Source organism: Lagenorhynchus albirostris, chromosome 8 (genome assembly GCF_949774975.1).
Source record: "Lagenorhynchus albirostris chromosome 8, mLagAlb1.1, whole genome shotgun sequence".
Lineage (NCBI taxonomy): Eukaryota > Metazoa > Chordata > Mammalia > Artiodactyla > Delphinidae > Lagenorhynchus > Lagenorhynchus albirostris.
In genome coordinates this window covers 59,004,418-59,021,919 of record NC_083102.1, presented here as the reverse complement: position 1 = coordinate 59,021,919, position 17,502 = coordinate 59,004,418, and the positions used below count along the sequence as shown (strand labels likewise).

Below are 17,502 nucleotides of genomic sequence, written 5' to 3'. Positions count from 1 at the left end.
GACTGAAGAGCAGCAGTGGTGCACTGCTCAGCGATCAAGTCATGATGGTGCCCAGACATCATGCATCTGATGATAAACATCTTCTCTTGGTGCCTTGGAGTCTCTCGTTTCCTTCCAGCTTGACTCCAAAGAGCCGATTCATCTTCAGCCCCTCTACAATGTGCCACTTTGAGTCTGTAGGTTCTTTCTTTCTGAGCCCACCAGAGGTAACTAGTGCGACATTATTTTTTTCTTAGTATCACTGCACTCTTTCTTCCCACTGCCTCTGTTCCCTGCAGCTCTCTGAAGGGAACTTTTGCATCATCCTTAGTGATTAGACAGACTTCACTGTGCGATGCTAAAAGATTGGTATCTGTCAATTGGCTTGGAGTCAAGGAAGTTGAGTATAATTTCTTGTTTTATTGTATATAATATTAACTTTTGTGGGTATTAGTTATGATATCAGATAATGAATAAGATAGCAATTCTGTACCTAACAATTATACCCTTTAATAATGTTACCACTTGGAGATGTATAAAAGGTTTGTTACGAGGTCAGATGTAAAACATATAAATGTTACCCTCTGAAAGAATGTAGAAAACTAGAATTAGAAATCACAGCTTTAAGCCCTTTAAGCAGCCTCTCAGAGTTGAAAGGCAGCCTAGAGATGATGCAGTGAAGTAAAATGATTCTCAACTCTCACCACACGTTTTAATCACATAGGAAGGGGCAAATGTAGAAATCCTATTTATCAGGAGTAAGATCTAGAAGTCACTACGTTTGAAAAGCTCTGCAAGTAGTTGTAACATGCCACCAGGGAGGAGAGCCATCAGTTTAGGAGCCAGAGGAGAGGAAACCAATGTGTTTGGAGTCACTGTTTGAGCCCCGTGCTGGCTGCTGTACATTGGCCGTCTCTTTGATCCTCGTAGCAAGTGAGATGGTACGACCAGTAGTGACTGAGGATCACTTGTCACATGTGATACTCAACTGCCCCTTAGCTGCTGTTGGCAGCACTTGGTGAGTGTGCGTCGCGTTCCTGTTCTGTTCTTCGAGAAGATCCATGTATGTGTACGCTGACTGCTCGCCATTCTACCCGTGGTAGACACGGTCTTACCCACTTTTGAGCTTTTAAAAGTCAGCCTCAGGTTAATTCCAACTCAGCGAATCTTTCCCAGCCCTTCCGCCCCATGAAACAATTTTTAAAATTGTATTCATTTTCACAACATGAGAACTCAGGTCCAGAAGCACAGACATAATCCTTACTGTACCCTCAGTGCTGTTACTAGGCCAGGGCCTTTTCATCTCTTCATTATGGCTCCCATCAGCAACCCCCTCCGTGTCGCTTGGAAAGACGCAGGTGCCAACTCACAAAATACTCAAGGGCTGCAGGGGTTGGTCTTCCCACCTGCCTGCGGGTCACAGCAGCCTGGGAGCAAAGCATGGCTCTTCTGAGCCCTGGGAGCAGTGGAAGCAGAATGGCTTCGTGTGGACCAGAAGAACACACCAGCCTCTCCTTCCCACTGTAGAAGGGCCTTTTGTGGGCCTTTTCGTGAATACAACCCAGGTTTTTCCTACCACTTCTGTAGAGTCACTCAGGAGAGATGAAGGTGATGGGTGAAACATGATTTAAGCAAGTACAGAGAGGGAGTCTGTGGCAGTCTAAACACAGGGGAATACTGCCTTCTCCATAGTTTGAATGTGTGGAGAGAGGGAAAATCCTAGTCTGTTTTTAGGAGCAAATGTGTATTGACTAAGGTATCAAGTTGGTAAAAATGGAAAAATGATTTGATTGAGAGAGTTAAAAGGATGAACATTTTTCTTTGTTTTTTTTTGGTTAACGTTGCTTCTCATATTAGATAAAAATGAATACTGCTACATGACTTCTTTATAGAAGTAACACATGATCTATGCAGAAGAAACAAAAAACACAGCAGAAAAGAAATCTGTAACCCTACCACCTCAAAAGCCACTACATTGGTGTCTCTCTTCTACATGATGGTCAGGGATAGCAGCGGGAGAGGCGTACGTGCGTTTACGCATCTGAGAGTTTTTACTTCACAATGTGTATTGACCATTTCCCACCTTATTTTTATGGGCAGCATAATATCTCATTTCAGGAGCATACTCAAATGCATTTAATCTGTCCCTTCCCAGTGCATGTTTATGTTTCTAATTTTTATTTCCAGGTATTAAACTGTACTTTAAAGACCATCCTTACAGCTGGTTTTGATTAGCACAAGCCATTTTGTGAAGGCACGCACGTTGGTTGATAGGATCAGAGGATCTGGCGAGAAGTAGTTTGGTATGATATTGACCCAAATTGTGCATGTTACCATGATAGCATCTGCTAAGCTGTAAATGTCAGCACCATGTCTGTGGTCTGGTTCGGTGACGTCGCTGTATAATGAAGATTCTGAAGTACGTTCTGTGTCAGCCTTAGTTTAGATGATATAAAAATATATTTGAGACAAGGAATAACAAGTTGAAGTACAGTAAGAATGTAATTGCTTATAATAAATATAGGCTTAGCTTCAAAATAGCTAGCTTAAAATTCCCCTTACAGTGTGCACTTTAGAGATTTCCACTGATGACCTTAGAGGTGAGGCTCCCAGCCATTTGCTGGAATGAACACACATGGCTCACAGTTTGGGCTGTAATTGATTTAATGCATATTTTTACTACTTTGACATTTATCTTGTATGAAAAGAGCAATTCTATACACAGATAATATGTAAATATAATACATAAGTCCATAAAACGGTGTTTGATGAGCGATCTGATTTTTTAAGAGAAGAAAAAGTAGCTTTCATCTAAGTTTGCATGTCCTCTGGCAGTTGTTGGAATATTGACCGAGTTATGAAGTACATCATGCAAGAGCCTGTGTCCTCTCTGCCCCCCTCCTGTTCTGACAGGCAGATTCGTGTCTCTTTATTTAGATACCACTTGACTTTCATGTTATGGCTGCCTTTGTGTGCTTGGCTTTGAGTCCTGTGGCGGCGGTTGATTGTGCTTCAAGGAATGTTTGTCATTTTCGTGTGAGGACTTGGGTGAGGCCAACAGAAGCCTCTCTGTGTTGGGCCAAGTCTCTGGTCTTTGCTCTCTTTCACCCTCCACATGAAGGAAATAGAGCCTGATCCAAGTCCTCCCAGGCAGTAACTATGTTTTGATTCAAACTCATAATCACTGTTTTAATTGATGGGACAAGGATTGAAACTACAGTCTATTGAGAATAGAATATTCTGAGCTCCTTTGAAGAGAATCACTCATCTCTTTCTGAACCACCCCACGTTATACTAAATCTTTTCTTTTTCTCCCTTTTAGGCAGGAGCCTCCCAGGTGATTTTCACAAATCCTTTGGAAATTGTCAAGATCCGTTTGCAGGTGGCTGGAGAGATCACCACTGGTCCCCGAGTCAGTGCTCTGTCTGTCCTAAGGGACCTGGGCTTCTTTGGGATCTACAAGGTAACTCTTTTCAGTCATTTATTTGAGTATATGCTCATCTCCTAAACTAGTAACTGCTCATAGGCATGAAATTGATTCCTCACATTTCTATACCTAGAGAAGATCTTCTGCCGGAGCTCATAGGGTACCTTCATGCCAGTTAGAAGGAGGTGTCCTTTCCTGCCATCTGCCAAATAACTGTCCTTAGAAAACATAAATCAAGGATGAGTATGATGTCATGACCCCCACAGACACTGTTCAGTGCACAGCTCTTTGCCGCAGCACTGGGTGGAGTTTTGTTTGGGTCTGTTACTGATATAAAAACCTAATTCTCAGTGCTGTTGTCTATGAAAGATAGCTGCCAGGGTCACAGGGCACCATCTTTCGGGAGATGGGCTGAGCTCGGTTTACCCACGCGCACGAAGCCCATACCAGATCAGGAATTTATGTTCCGATCCTGTATGTTCCAAACCTATCCCTATGTGTGCCTTTTCATAATTATTCTGCATCTTAACCATTTATCATTTAGAAAACAGTTTTTCAGAATGATCGCAAAACCAAAATTATAGAAAATTCTTGAATTTGTCATTTACACTCTTCTACCAAAGAAGTTGTAATGAACTAGAATTAGCTTCATATATGCCCTGTTATAAGGCTTCATCAGACATTAGGTGTTCACCAATTTTCAATGAGAAGATTAAAAAAAATGTTTCATGGCCAACTTGAATAAGTAAACCTTTAGGGATATAGGAAGGTAAGTCAAACAACTACTTAAAATGTTGGTTTTCATTTATTTACACATAGATATATAAAATCACATTACATAAAATTAATATTGCTTTTTTCTATACACACATATCAAGAAATATTTTATTCAAGTTTCTCATATGAATTTTGAATCAGCGTCTTGATCACCACTTAATTCACATTTTAAATCAGCCATTCACGTGGATTTGGAAAGTCCATTGTCTTCATTTTCGTTCCAAGCTGTCAAGAGGAAGTCACTTTTGGACTCTGGGCAATATTGTCCCTAGAAATTTTGTCCCACAGACACATAACGTTACGACAGTTGCTTTCTTTCTTTTCTATTCCCAGTTTATCCTGAATGGATATATAATGGTCCCATATGTAACATATTGCTTTTTAGAGTGAACTTTAAATGCCTTGCTCTGACATTCAGCACAGCATTTGTAAAAGTATTCCCCAGGAATACTTTTTTACCCTTTTCTTTTTAACTCAGTTTTTTAGGTGACCTTGGTGAACATCCAGTGTTAGTAATAATTAAGGTTGTTTCAGGTAAATCTGCCTTCCCCAAATAGAGCTCTGTACTTCTCAAGGTCAAGTGGTTGGAAGAGTACCCCAAGATCTGAGACTCTGTGAGGATCAAATATTATGTGACACCCTCTTCTCTGAGGTTAGTTTTCTGGGGAACCTTGCCTTATATTTAGGCATCTTGTAGCGTTTAGGAATAAGCATGCTGATTTTTTAAAGTAGCACTTAAAATGCTCAAGGTGATTGTGCAGTGGAACACAACATGATAGCTGTTTCATTTACCAAATTGTTATCCAGCTGTAAGAAACAAACAGTATTGTCATGAGGCATAGCATTCATCAATTTGAAGAAAAATCCTGTGCTGTTCTGAGTTTTTAGTCTCTTGCAGACTATCGCACGATGTAGCAGCATGTCAGTTTGACAAGCTGCCAGGCAGTCTTTCAGTGGGTTGTCTGGTAAAAAGCACTTAGGTACTGTGGCAGTGACTGCTATCGAAATGTCTAGATGGATAAAATGGTAAAAACTTGTTTGCTGACACAGAGACTGCCAAACTACCTGCAAACGAAACAAGACTGAGTTTTAGTCCTTTTCATCTTCACAGTGTTTCATAATCTTAATCCCCTTTAACACCCCTTGGAAGTAGTTGGTCTCCTAATTTTGTAGTTAGGAGAATAGAGGTGCCAACGGTGGTATCTGAGCTGAAATTGAGGCTCAGAAGTTTCTTGTTTCCACTTTTGTACTCAAATGGCTTTCCTGAAATGAGCAGGATTGCTCAAGTTTGAGCAAGAGACCTCTCCCATATAAAGTTAGTTTAATTACTAGCCTGGTGGTTTAATCTAGTTCAGAGGCATTCCACAGGCCTGGGTGCTGCCTTTCAAAACACTGCTTTTGGTGTATTGGTAATTACCAGGTGAAGTCACTAACAATTTGAGCTTTGAGCTTCTGGAAACTTGATTGCATTGCGAGAGAGTGACCTGGCAGTCAGTCTCCTCCGTTCTGCTGGCCATTGGTATCATCAGCTAAACTCCCTGAGACCTGCGAGGCTGGACTTGATTCAGCAGAGTTCCCCTCTCCACTCAGCCTGATTGGTCTTGTATTACCACCCTAGCTTATCCTCATTTGTTTTATCCCACCTTCCAACCTCAGCTTTTGTAGTTTATCCAACCTCAGCTTTTGTAGTTTATCCTCATTCGTTTTATCCCACCTTCTAACCTCAGGTTTTGTTTCTTGTGAGTTTCCTTTCTCCAGGCTCACCTACCTTGCCCCACGCCTCCATGGTCAGAAATCACTTTAGTGGTTCTAGATCCCACCTTTTAGGGGCATCACAGCTTTAAATTGCTATGTAGTTTACTACGTTGTTGTTGTTGTTGTTGTTGTTTTTCCGGATAGCGCTCTTCAGTGATAAAGCTTTTCTGTGTTTCTAGTCTTGGTTGGGTAGAAAAATGCGAATGACCTGTGGTGACTAATACTTTTAAATCTGGTATGTGTCCCTCTGGGTGGGTCTTGAAAAAGAGAACTTCTATCCTAGTTTCAGGTGGGACGGGTAATCTTCATTTTCCCTCCCTTGGACCCTTTGTTTGCTGTTGTTAACATGACAATGCGGGACCCAGGAAGGGTTGAGTGTAGGCTCTGTCTGTGTGTTTAGACCTGCAGTGCTCAACCTCACTTAATTGGACTTAACCAGGCTTTCTGTTTTTCTCCTAAATTGACTTGCAAAATACCCAACTATTCTGCAACTTTCCAGTAAAAGGTAATTAGAATACTTGCTTTAGAAATACATTTACAACTGAAAAAAAAAAGTGGATGTGGTAAACATTTCACATTCCTAAAGTTAGAAATAGTTTAGAGCAGAAAGAGTGAACTCTGTAAACAAAGTACCCCCCATTATAGTGACATTGTTATAGCCTGGAGTAGGCAGGTGATTGAAGTAAAGGCAGGATAATTAATTGCCTTTGAAAGAGCTGTTTGAATATAATGTAGTTTTTTAAAATCTGCAACAGGTACTACTTTTCTTAAGAATATGTGAGGTGGTATTTCCCTTTCACTAGGTAACTTTTGTTTTATTACATAAGCCCCTAGAGTATAAGTAAAATAAATTCTTATCTAAGAAAGTGATACACATCTACTTTTGAATGGTACCTTTTCCTTAGGAGCCAACAGAGCTTCAATGAGGAGAAAGATTATACCTTCTGAATGGAATAGAATTTACTTAACATTAAATGGCGGCACAGCTAAGATAGACTGAAAGGTGCATGCATGCTTCTGAAGCAATGGAGTAGTTCGTGGCTATTTTTAAGAATGAAAAATGGTCAGTGAAGCAATAGTGGCAACGATCCATCAAGCTTTGTTGAAAATTGTTTTCAGGTTGTGTAATCACAAATTAAACATTTCCATCTAAAGCATGGAAGGTCACCAAGGAATATGAGCTCTGTCCACTGTTTTCGAATCAAAGGCCTCTGTCCCACTGCATTTGACAGAGAAAGTCATCCCTTGGTACCCGTGGGGGACAGACGCTCAAGTCCCTTCTATAAAATGGCGTAGTACAATGAATACAGTTGGCCCTCCGTATCCACAGGCTTCACATCCAGTTGTATTTTCATCCGCATACGTGCGTGGTGTGTATGTGTGTTCATTCATCGTGTGTATATAAATGAATCATTGGAGCTGCTGTTCATAATATCAGAAAGCAGGTGATGACACATGTTCTTGATTATTCTGCTAGTTATCTCAAAGGGATATTGTTTGGTCTTTTAAAGTAAAATACAAGTTTATGTTTCAAAAAAATGATATAATTCAGAAATGTCTTAAAGTAAAATTTTCTCTTTACCCCTTACCACCCTATTCTCTCTTTAAAGGATTACCACTGCTTATGTTTTTTATATATCTTTAAGAAAAGAAAACCTTTCTATTTAAATCTGTATTTATTTCTCTCCTCCCTCTCTCCCTTTTCTCTATCAAAAATTGTACACACACACACACACATCAATGGTGTATCTGTGTGTTTTAACAAAAACAGAATCCTCCTAAACACACAATATATCTTAATTCTCTTTTCTCATTTAATAACTGTATATAAGTTTCTTTTAAATTTGTTTGTTTTTTTTAAAGCAGTTTCCTATTGATGGGTATTTAAGTTGTTTCTAGTTTGGGGACATCACAACGACAGGGTGAACATCCCTGCATATAGTGTGACATACTTTTGTGAGTATATACAATGAATTCTTAGCAATCCCTGCATATAGTGTGACATATTTTTGTGAGTATATACAATGAATTCTTAGCAATGAACTTGTTAGGTCAAGGGGCATGTGCATTTTTTAGTGTTAGTAGATTTTGTCAGATTTCATCAGTTTATCACTTTTATCTTGGTAGCATACAAGTACATAAGAATAATTTCTCAAGATAGCAGCTTTTAAAAATACCTGCTTTTATGAGCTCATGGCCCCATATGAAGAAAACAATTGTTTAGTCATGGCTTTGAGGACATCGTGCCATGCTAATTTTCTAACACTAAGGGACACTACATGGTTTTACAACCACCCGAGTGGCGGTTCTCTTCTGATTCATCCACCTTTCCCTTTCACCCAGACCTCTGTGAAAGCCTCCTCATGGGTTTCTCTATTTTGATTCTTGACTCCGTCAGATCCGTAGTCCCCACAGCAGCCAGAGTGATGTAGTTAAAATGTAAGTCAGGTTAATTCAGTCACTGGATATATGTCTCCTGAGGTCTGACTGTGTGCCTGGCACTGGTCTAGCCATTTAGAATGTCGCTGTGAAAAGCCAAGCCCCTGCTCACTTTGGTGGGTAGAAGTCAGCCGTCAAGAAACCAAATATATGACATCAGGTGGAGCTAAGGACCTTGAAGAAGAAGGAGGCAGGGTGAGGGGATGGAGAAGGGCGGAGGCTGGATGGAATTGGGATGTTGCCTTTTAATAGGGTGGCCAGGGAAGGCCTCTCTGAGGAGATGATATTTGAGTAGAAACTAGAGGAAATAAGAAGCTAGTGTGCCCTACAGAAACTGTGTCTCTGGTGAAAAACTGTCTAGCAGTTAGACTAGAACCTACTGCGCTTAGACTAGAACCCCAGCTCCATCCCTGCTGGCCCCGTCCTCTCCACCCTCCATTCTGCACCGCCCGCCTACTCTGCGAGCTATGCTGGCCACCTTTCCTTTTCAGATACTCCAGGCTCATCTGTTCATTTTCAGTTGCCTGAAGGCTCTTCCCCTCACATCTTAGCTCAGCAGATGCCTGTTCAGAAGGACACCAGGTCACTCGCTGTCACATCCCCCTCTTCCAGGTCTCTATGTAGCACCCATCACCATCTGACAGTTCCGTCTGTCTCTGTCTCTCCCTCATCCAGAGTGAACTGTGATACCAAAGACCTAGCTTGCTCACTGCTTCTGGCACGTAAGTAGACATTTGATAAATATTTGTTGAGCAAATAAATGCTAAGCAAAAGCCAGGTGTTTCCAAGTTACTAGCAATGATATGAAAGCATGGAGAGAGAATAAGTTGACAAGTAATGACCACAGAAGACCAGGATACTGGGGAAGTCAAACATAAAGGAAACAGCCAACTAGATGAAAGATCGCTTTCCCAGGTTCCGAGGCCTCCATTTATTCACCTGGAAAGCTCTGCCCTGGGCACTGGGAAAATGAAAATGAATTATAGTGCATGTTTTTATAAAGAGTTTACCATCTCATGGGGGCGGTCACAGAAGTAAAGAGACCCTTGGAATACAACACATGCAGTTGAGAAGGGCTGTCAGAGTGCTGCGCACAGAGTTCTAAGAGGGATGGAGCAGACTCATAGCAAGAAAGCCAGGGGGCTTTGGAAGGGGAGATGGCATTAAAAGATGTGTCATAGTTAACCAGGTAGAAGGCAAAGACAAATGGCATGATAGGGTTTGTGTTTAAGGAGGGGTAATTCAGCGTCAGTGTGGAGAGTGCCACACGGGAGAGCAAGACAGAAGGCTGGGAGGCCAGTTAGGAAGATACAGACTGGGGATGGCAGGGAGGAGGGATGACCGTGACCTCAACCAGGGCGTCACGGTGGGGAGAGGCAGTAGGGGGATATATTTAGAGGATGTGTGAGAGTTAGACTCACAAAGTCTTGGAAAGTGATGAAAGGTGAAAAGAAAAGGAAGATTAAATCAGCCCAGATTTCTGGCCTGAGCACCTGGATGGACTGTGATACTGTAAATTTTATAATTTCATAATATTTGAGAAGCTGCAAGAAACCTTAAAAGACCTTCTGTCTGGTGTTACCTTTATAATTGAGGAATCGAAGCCCAGAAGTCTTAGGAGAATCAGCTAGGTGACTGGTAGGCAGGGCACAGCTAGGCCTGACACTGTCTCCTGACACCCTGTCTGGTGTTCTTCTTACTCTGCCCTGTTGAATGTAGGACTAGAGCCTTGTCAGAGGGATGGGAACTTTAGACGGACTTTTAAGGGTCATCCACGTGCATGAAGCTATGGGAGTGGGTAAGATCCCCAAGCTGATGGGACACCAATGATAGAACTCAAAAACTACCCTCATTAGGGTGGCAGGAGTTAAGTGAGTATGGGGGAGAAAATAGCAGAAGCAGCTGTCAGGTGGAGAACCAGAAGAAACAGTGCTGTGGGAGCTGGTAGAGAGCTGAGATGTAAGCGGAAGAGGAAGAACTTGAGTAGTATCTAGTGCTGCAGACCAAGGGGACTGAAGTCCAAGAAAAGGCCTTTGAATTTAAAGATGGAGGCCACTGGTTATCCTTAAGAAGTCAATTTAAGGAGAATGGTAGAGGTAGAAACCTGGTTGAGAAAATATTAGCCGATACAGACCATTCAACCTAAAGATTTTACCGTGAAAGAAACAAAAGTGAAAGCATACAGCAACTGGAAGAAAAAGTAGAGGCGAGGGATAACGTTACAGGGGAGAAGAGGCTGAGAGATTTGTGGTTTGTTTTAATTTGTTGGAAGAACCATGCCTGTCTGTAGACAGAAAAAAGAGTCACTGAAAATGGAAGGATTTGAAACATCTGAAGATATAGCAAGATCAGATATGGTGCTAGGACTTTCAGGAGGGACAGAGGCAGGGTCCAGGCTTAGAAGCGTGTGTGTTTGTTCGCATGTGCGTGCAAGCTCGTTAGAGCTAATGTTTGATGAGGGCCCACTTTGTGCTAGGCCCCATGTTTAGAGCTGTATACACTTTACATCATTTAATCCCTACTACAGCCTACTGATGCAGATAGTTTTGGTTTTTTAGCTCCAAGTTACAGTTGAGGAAAAGAAGGCTTGATGGGTTTAGGTAATTTTTCTAAGGTCACATACTTGTAAGGAAGTGGGAGGCTGGGTTTCAAACTCAATGCAATCTCTCTTTGAAACATGAGTTATCACCTAGAGATATCTTGAGCCAGATGAGAGAGAGCATATGTCTGATAGATAATTCAGGGAAGTTCAAAGACAAGCTTCTATGCTACACACGGATATGGAGCAGTTGGCAGTTTTGGTGTCATTGTTGATGGCGAGCGTGCTAGGAAAATGGAGATGAAAAGATTTGAGAGGATACCAAACAGCACGAGTGTGTGATAGCTTAGGTCAGGGTAGTTATATGATCATTTTTTCCTCATTCCTTTTAGTACCCAATACTTTTAAAAAATGTTCGTTAGAATGGCTCAATTTTGCTTTGTTTTGTTTTTTAGAATAAGCACATGTTACCTTAGATCTGATATCAACTCTTTAAATTATAGGAATTAAAATGATTTTATCCATTGCGAGGCAAGAGGGCCCTTCTGTTTCCTTAACTCTTGCATTAACCAGCATAGCAGTACAAACCCCACATGCCCTGCAGAGACCCACATAATCTGACAATGAGCCAAGCTGCTACCCAAATGATAGCGATTTGTGTTCTTTGAAAAATAACAGCGCAGTGGTTGAGAGTCCGCCTGCTGATGCAGGGGACACGGGTTCGTGCCCCAGTCTGGGAAGATCCCACGTGCCGCGGAGCGGCTGGGCCCATGAGCCATGGCCACTGGGCCTGTACGTCCGGAGCCTGTGCTCCGCAGCGGGAGAGGCCACAACAGTGAGAGGCCTGCGTACCACAAAATAAAAAACAAAAAAAAATCTTTGTGCCTTCCTGATAACTTCATCATAAATATCTGCTGTAAAATGAACATTTGGGGCATTTTGTCTTATTAAAAGACAGTTATTTTAGAAATAAAGGATATCAAGTACCTCAAGCGGCCAGGTTTTATATCTAACATGGTGTGAACTTGTGACTAATATTGGAAATGATGTAATACTGTCCCTATTCTGCTTAGAAGTTTGCATTTAAAAGAAAAAAAAACCTGAAAAAAAAAAGACTTAAAAAAACCTTTCTGTCCCTGTGTTTCAAATGCATTATCGGTAAAAGAGGATAGTAATGATACCTACATTTGGAAGAGCAAATAAAAGGAGACATCGTGAAAAATATTATTTTTATTGAACAGTGGAGTGTGCTGAAGGGGGCTAGAAAATATTCTTGAAAATATTAAAAAATGGTTAATTTTTTATCATTCTCCCATTTACCCAGCAAATATTTGTTGAGGGCTAACACTCAGAGGTGTGCTGAGTTACAGAGATGAGTATGGCCTTATTGCCTTCAAAGTGATCAATATTAAGGGAGGTGAGAGAATAATTCTAGTGCCATAAAGTTCTTTCAAAAGTTAATTTTAACAGGTAGTATAGCTTTTAAGAGAAGAAAATTCAGATATAAAAAAGTATGTAATAGTAAAACATTAGCCTCCTAGCCTCATGCTGTGGGTAACCTTCTAGAGGCAAAAATTTTTATCCAGTTAGTGTTTTGTTTTGTTGTTGTTTTGTTTTTTGCTAAGTGCCTGCAGGATTGGTTTCAACAGCTCTTTTTTATTTTAGTTCATCTTTTGGAATATAATATGCTGTTCTTTTTTGTTGTTTTTGCGGTACGTGGGCCTCTTCCATTATGGAGCACAGGCTCCAGACGCGCAGGCTCAGCGGCCATGGCTCACGGGCCCAGCTGCTCCGCGGCATGTGGGATCCTGCCGGACCGGGACACGAACACGTGTCCCCTGCATCGGCAGGCGGACTCCCAACCACTGCGCCACCAGGGAAGCCCTAATATGCTGTTCTTTATATTTAGAAGTATTGAAAGTGATGCTACTACTCCACTGTTCATAGAGGGCTCTGAATATATTTTCCAGAAGTGATAGATATATTTCTACTAATCTGTCCTTATATTTCTCTGGTTTCTAATTGTGACCAAGTTCTGTATTTAAAAGATGGCTAATTTGAGAAATGTTCATCTACTGTAAAGTTAAGGAGATATGTCTTGTGACAGCCATAGTCCCATGTGGAGTATGATCAGTTTAGCAAACTAGTTTAAGCTTACTTGATAGGATTAGGTCTTCTGCCAAATAAAAGATTTGCTCTTAGCCTGATAAATGTAGAGCTCTCCTGTGATTCAGGTATGAAACCATATAGGAGTCACACTCCAGCTGCCAGTTGTTTAAAGACTATATCAGCTAATTCTGTTTTCCCCTCCGACAGGACAGTGTGCTTTTCGTTGATAATAGTAATTGTCTTTATATCACCACTTTTTATTGAAGATCCTTGTGCTAGGTATTATACTAGGTACTTTATATTCATCATTGAATTTAAATTTAATTCTTATGTCAGTACAAATATTACTCACTTTTTTTGGAGAGGAACTTGAGGCATAGAGATTTTAAGAACTTCGCCCAACATCAGGTAGCTAAGTGGCAGAGCAGTAATCTGAGCCCAGGTCTCTGACTCCAAAGTCTGTATTCTTGCTCCTGCAGTATCCTGCTGTTGATGTGGAGTGGCGGAATTCAGATATAGATCCATATTTAAGATGATACATTTTGACACATATGTGTGTGTATATATATGTATATAAAACTGAATCATTTTGCTGTACACCTGAAGCTAATACAATATTTAAATGAAATATAGTTCAATAAAAAAAAATTTTTTTAATGCTCCCTCATACTATCTGGACAGCAATGAAAATTGCTTTGTTTCTGAGTGGAGGGAGAGAGAAGGGGGAGGGGAAAACCCACCCCTAAGAATCAGGAACTCCAAGCTTGTCTCACATAGGTTTGCAGACTGAATTTATATTTCTTGAGTGATATGAAAACTCTCAAGCTGGGAATTTATTTTAAAGAATCTTGAATTGGTAGTGCCTCCAGCTCCCTGGCAGAAGCAAACACAAGTTTCGTTAAGAGGAACCCACCTTCAGCCCAGATGTTAAAGAATTTTCATAGATAATGTTCCAAGGAAAACGGGCAGCTCATAAACAAAAGTCTCAAATCACACAAGGAAACAAGGCACTTTAAAAAGAGATGGCGAAAACAACTGACAGCATTTTAAACCTCCAAAGATTTAAAATTTAAAAATTATCATAGCTCTAAAGTGAATGTTTTTGTTTTAAAAATTAAAAAGGTGAATATATTTATGATGATTGAAATTTAAAATTCAGCATTTCAAAATTCTTGCTTTAACAGCAGATTAAACACAGCTGAAGAGAGAATTAGAGAATTACTCAGAATAGAGAGACAGAGAGTGAGACACAGGAAAGTGTGAGGAGGTCTAATGGGTATAAAAGAAAACCAGGAGGAAAGGAGAAATGATGGCTGAAAATTCTCCAGAACCATTGAAAGCTATCAATCCATAGGTTCAAGAAGTACAGCAAATCGCAAGCAGGATAAATAAAATTAATTCAGGCTAGACAGTCAGAATGAGACTGTTGAACGCTAAAGCTGAAGAGAAGCTCTTAAGTGGCTAGAGAGAAAAGCAGATTGTCTTTAAAGGGGAACAGTTGAACTGATGGCTAACTTAGAAACAGGAACCGTGGAAGCCAGAAGTCATTTGAATGGTATCTTCAGTGTGCAGAGGAAAAAACCTTTCAACATAGAATTCTATACCCTGTAAAAATGTCTTCCAGGAACAAGGGTAAAATAAAGACAATTTTTAGACTAGCAAAACTCAGAAGGCATATCACTGGTAGAACCGTACCAAAGGAAATTCTAGAATGTACTTCAAGTAGGAGGAAAGTGATTCCAGATGGTAGTTTGGAGGTGGAACAGGGGATGAAGAGCAAAGAAAAGTGGTAAATATTTAGTCTAAATAACATTGTCTGAATTTAAATATGTGTGTGTGTGTGTGTGTGTGTGTATACACATACACGTATACGTATGCATGTATGATGGTAATTACAATGCTTAATGTTATCTGAGCTAGAATTAAAGTCCATAACAATGATAAGACGGAGGGGTTGCTTATAATTTAAGTAGTCTAATGTGCAAGTATTATATAGGAGGAAGGTAAAGATAACAGACTGTAAGTTAAGTATTTATAGTAAAAATTTCAGGGTCTAAACCTTGGGACTAGAAACAAACCATGCAACTTGCAAATAGGTAGCAGGGAGAAGTTGGGGGGAAAGACAGCAAGAAGGGAAAGAAAAGAAAAATGGAAAAGATGGGACGTTTTTTACAGATTAGCTTTGTGAAGGGGACAAAGCTTCTCAGAGACCAAAATTCCATGTAATAAAACTCTGAGCCACTTATTGGATTTCCAGTCCATCTAAATGATGAGCGTCATTGATGGCAAAGCAACATGTAATAGTAGAACAGTAGAGAATTAGACCTGGCACACGAGTGGCATTTCCTAACAAAAAACCTTGAGTTACCAAGGTGCTTTTGTTAGAATTGCAATGAAATTAGGGAGACACCAATAATCTAAAAGTCCCTGGACTAAAGAAAGCAAGTAGTAGGCACTGATATTTTATATTCAAATTGAAGTAACTTCAGTGTCACTTATATGGAGTCTCCAGTTGTTGACTGGTTGATTTGGCTTTAACGCCAATGACACAACATAACGGAGCTTGGCACCAGTAATGTTTCTCAGCAAGATACTGAAATGCACCCTGTTCAAATCCCTAACTGTCCCTTGCCTGGGCAGGAGAGGTGCTGCCAGGCTGTGTATACAAGGGTTAACTCGCTTGGGAGAAACGGAGAGGAATGCTAAGGGATCAAGACATGACATGCTGCCCATTGTTTGTAGCTCCAGGATCAAAATATACAATTATACATGCCAAATAAATTCTAAACCTGTAAGGTAGGAAAAGAGGGGTGGCTCTGACTACAGGTGCCAGAAGCATTAAATAACCTTCCCAGACAAGGTGCACCACTGTTGTCTTGAATGCTGCAGGGTCCCCCCCCCCACCCCGGGTCTGGCCTTTTCCCCCATGCTAGACAATGTGCATTCACTGCAGGAGTCTCTGTTAAGCCTCTCTCTCCCAGACCTGCTGGCTCCTGGTGCCCAGCCCTGACACAGAGGTGCCTTTGTGAGTGTAATTACCTTCCCCTGTATTAGAAATAGTCTGTTTCAAGCTGTATTTGCAGGTACAGCTAGAGTAAGCAGGAATTAGCATGTGAAAAGACCTGCCCTGGCCCTGACTTCTTTATCAACCACCATCCTTCAGGATGGTTTTTTTCCCTCAGATTGATTGGGCAGGTGTGATACCATCCAAGATGAAGAGCTTTAAAAGAAGGAAAAAGACACTGGAGATAGCAGTGTATGTGTGTAAGACACAAATCCTGTTGTGTTTTATCTTTTGACAATTTCATGCCAGACAGAGCTGCCGGAGTCAGCTTGGGTGGATGATTCCAGCAACTTAAGAATTGATTAAAGCTCCTTTGGGCTTTCACCATAGTGTCCACATCCAAAAAAGCATGAGAAGTAACACAGATACTTCCTTTGCCATGGCGATACAGTGGCCAGCGTCTCTAAACATGTCTAATTGGCCTGTGTGCACTATGGACCACTGAAGTTAAATGAAGTTCCTAGACGCTAACTAGAATGGTGACGGAGAGACTTTGGAGGGATATGGAATTGGAACAGAGCCAGAGTTGATAATTAAACTAGATCTGAGTTTTGATTCAAGTTTATTCACATACAGGTCTCCCCTGAGATGCCTTTTATTGTTCCTGTCTGTTATTAGTGGGCCTTTTATTAAAAAGGAAAAGAATAATAATAATAATTTCCCCTTTTTGGAGAAAGAGTGCTTTAACGAAGAGTAAGAGATCAGATGATTGCATTTTTCATTTATTAATTTCCCCCAAGTGATTTTACTGTGTGTACAAAGGAACTTCAGGGCCAACCAGGGAATGTCCAAGGGCAGGGCTGCCTAGAGCAGGGAAATGTGGGGATTTTTCTTAAGGAGAGGAACATTTAAAGATTTATTTTAGGTGGTACACACTTTGTCATTTATTAATTTTTTAATGGCCAAAGTACTTCTTTTTGTGTTGCTGACGCAGGTTCTTGGGCAGCATGGAATGTTCCCCTTTATTATAAAGTTGCCTGTTCAGAATGGCTGATCACTTGGTAAAAATGGTACGTGGGGCAAGTAGAATTCAAGTCAAACAGGTTTATGTTTTGATGTAGGACTGGAGGATGGGTGTTCACTGAGAAGTGAAGGATTTATCAAGGAATCTGGGGAACATTCTCACTGTTGGAACTTTAAATGCCTTTCTCACATCCTGTCTCCCTTCTCATTGTGCCAAACTGGCACCTGCCTTTGTGCCTTAGGCCTGGAGGAAGTCGGGGGGTGGGGGAGGAAGCGGGGAGGAGACCAGGAAAATTTAATAAGCCTGTGCCTTTTTCTTCAACCCTTTGCAAAGTTAGCTTTCCTTGGGAACTGGGCTTTGATGCCTGGGGTGTGAGAGACACCTCATGACTCAGGAGAAGTGATGTGCTGCCGGGAGATGCCTGAGCAGGTGCTGGGCTGTGGGAGGAT

General features: G+C 41.0%; 1 protein-coding gene across 8 annotated transcripts in view; it reads left to right on the top strand.

Annotated features, from left to right (window-relative positions):
- The window catches only part of SLC25A13 (solute carrier family 25 member 13), a 297,241-nt gene that overhangs the window by 170,383 nt on the left and 109,356 nt on the right, over positions 1 to 17,502 (top strand). For all 8 annotated transcript variants that reach the window (XR_009541995.1, XR_009541993.1, XR_009541994.1 and 5 more), the window contains one exon: positions 3,302 to 3,442. Coding sequence is in view for 5 of the 8 variants with exons in the window: in XM_060157064.1 (XP_060013047.1) it covers positions 3,302 to 3,442 (141 nt within the window). In the remaining 3 variants the exon portion in view is untranslated. The remainder of the gene's footprint in view (positions 1 to 3,301; positions 3,443 to 17,502) is intronic.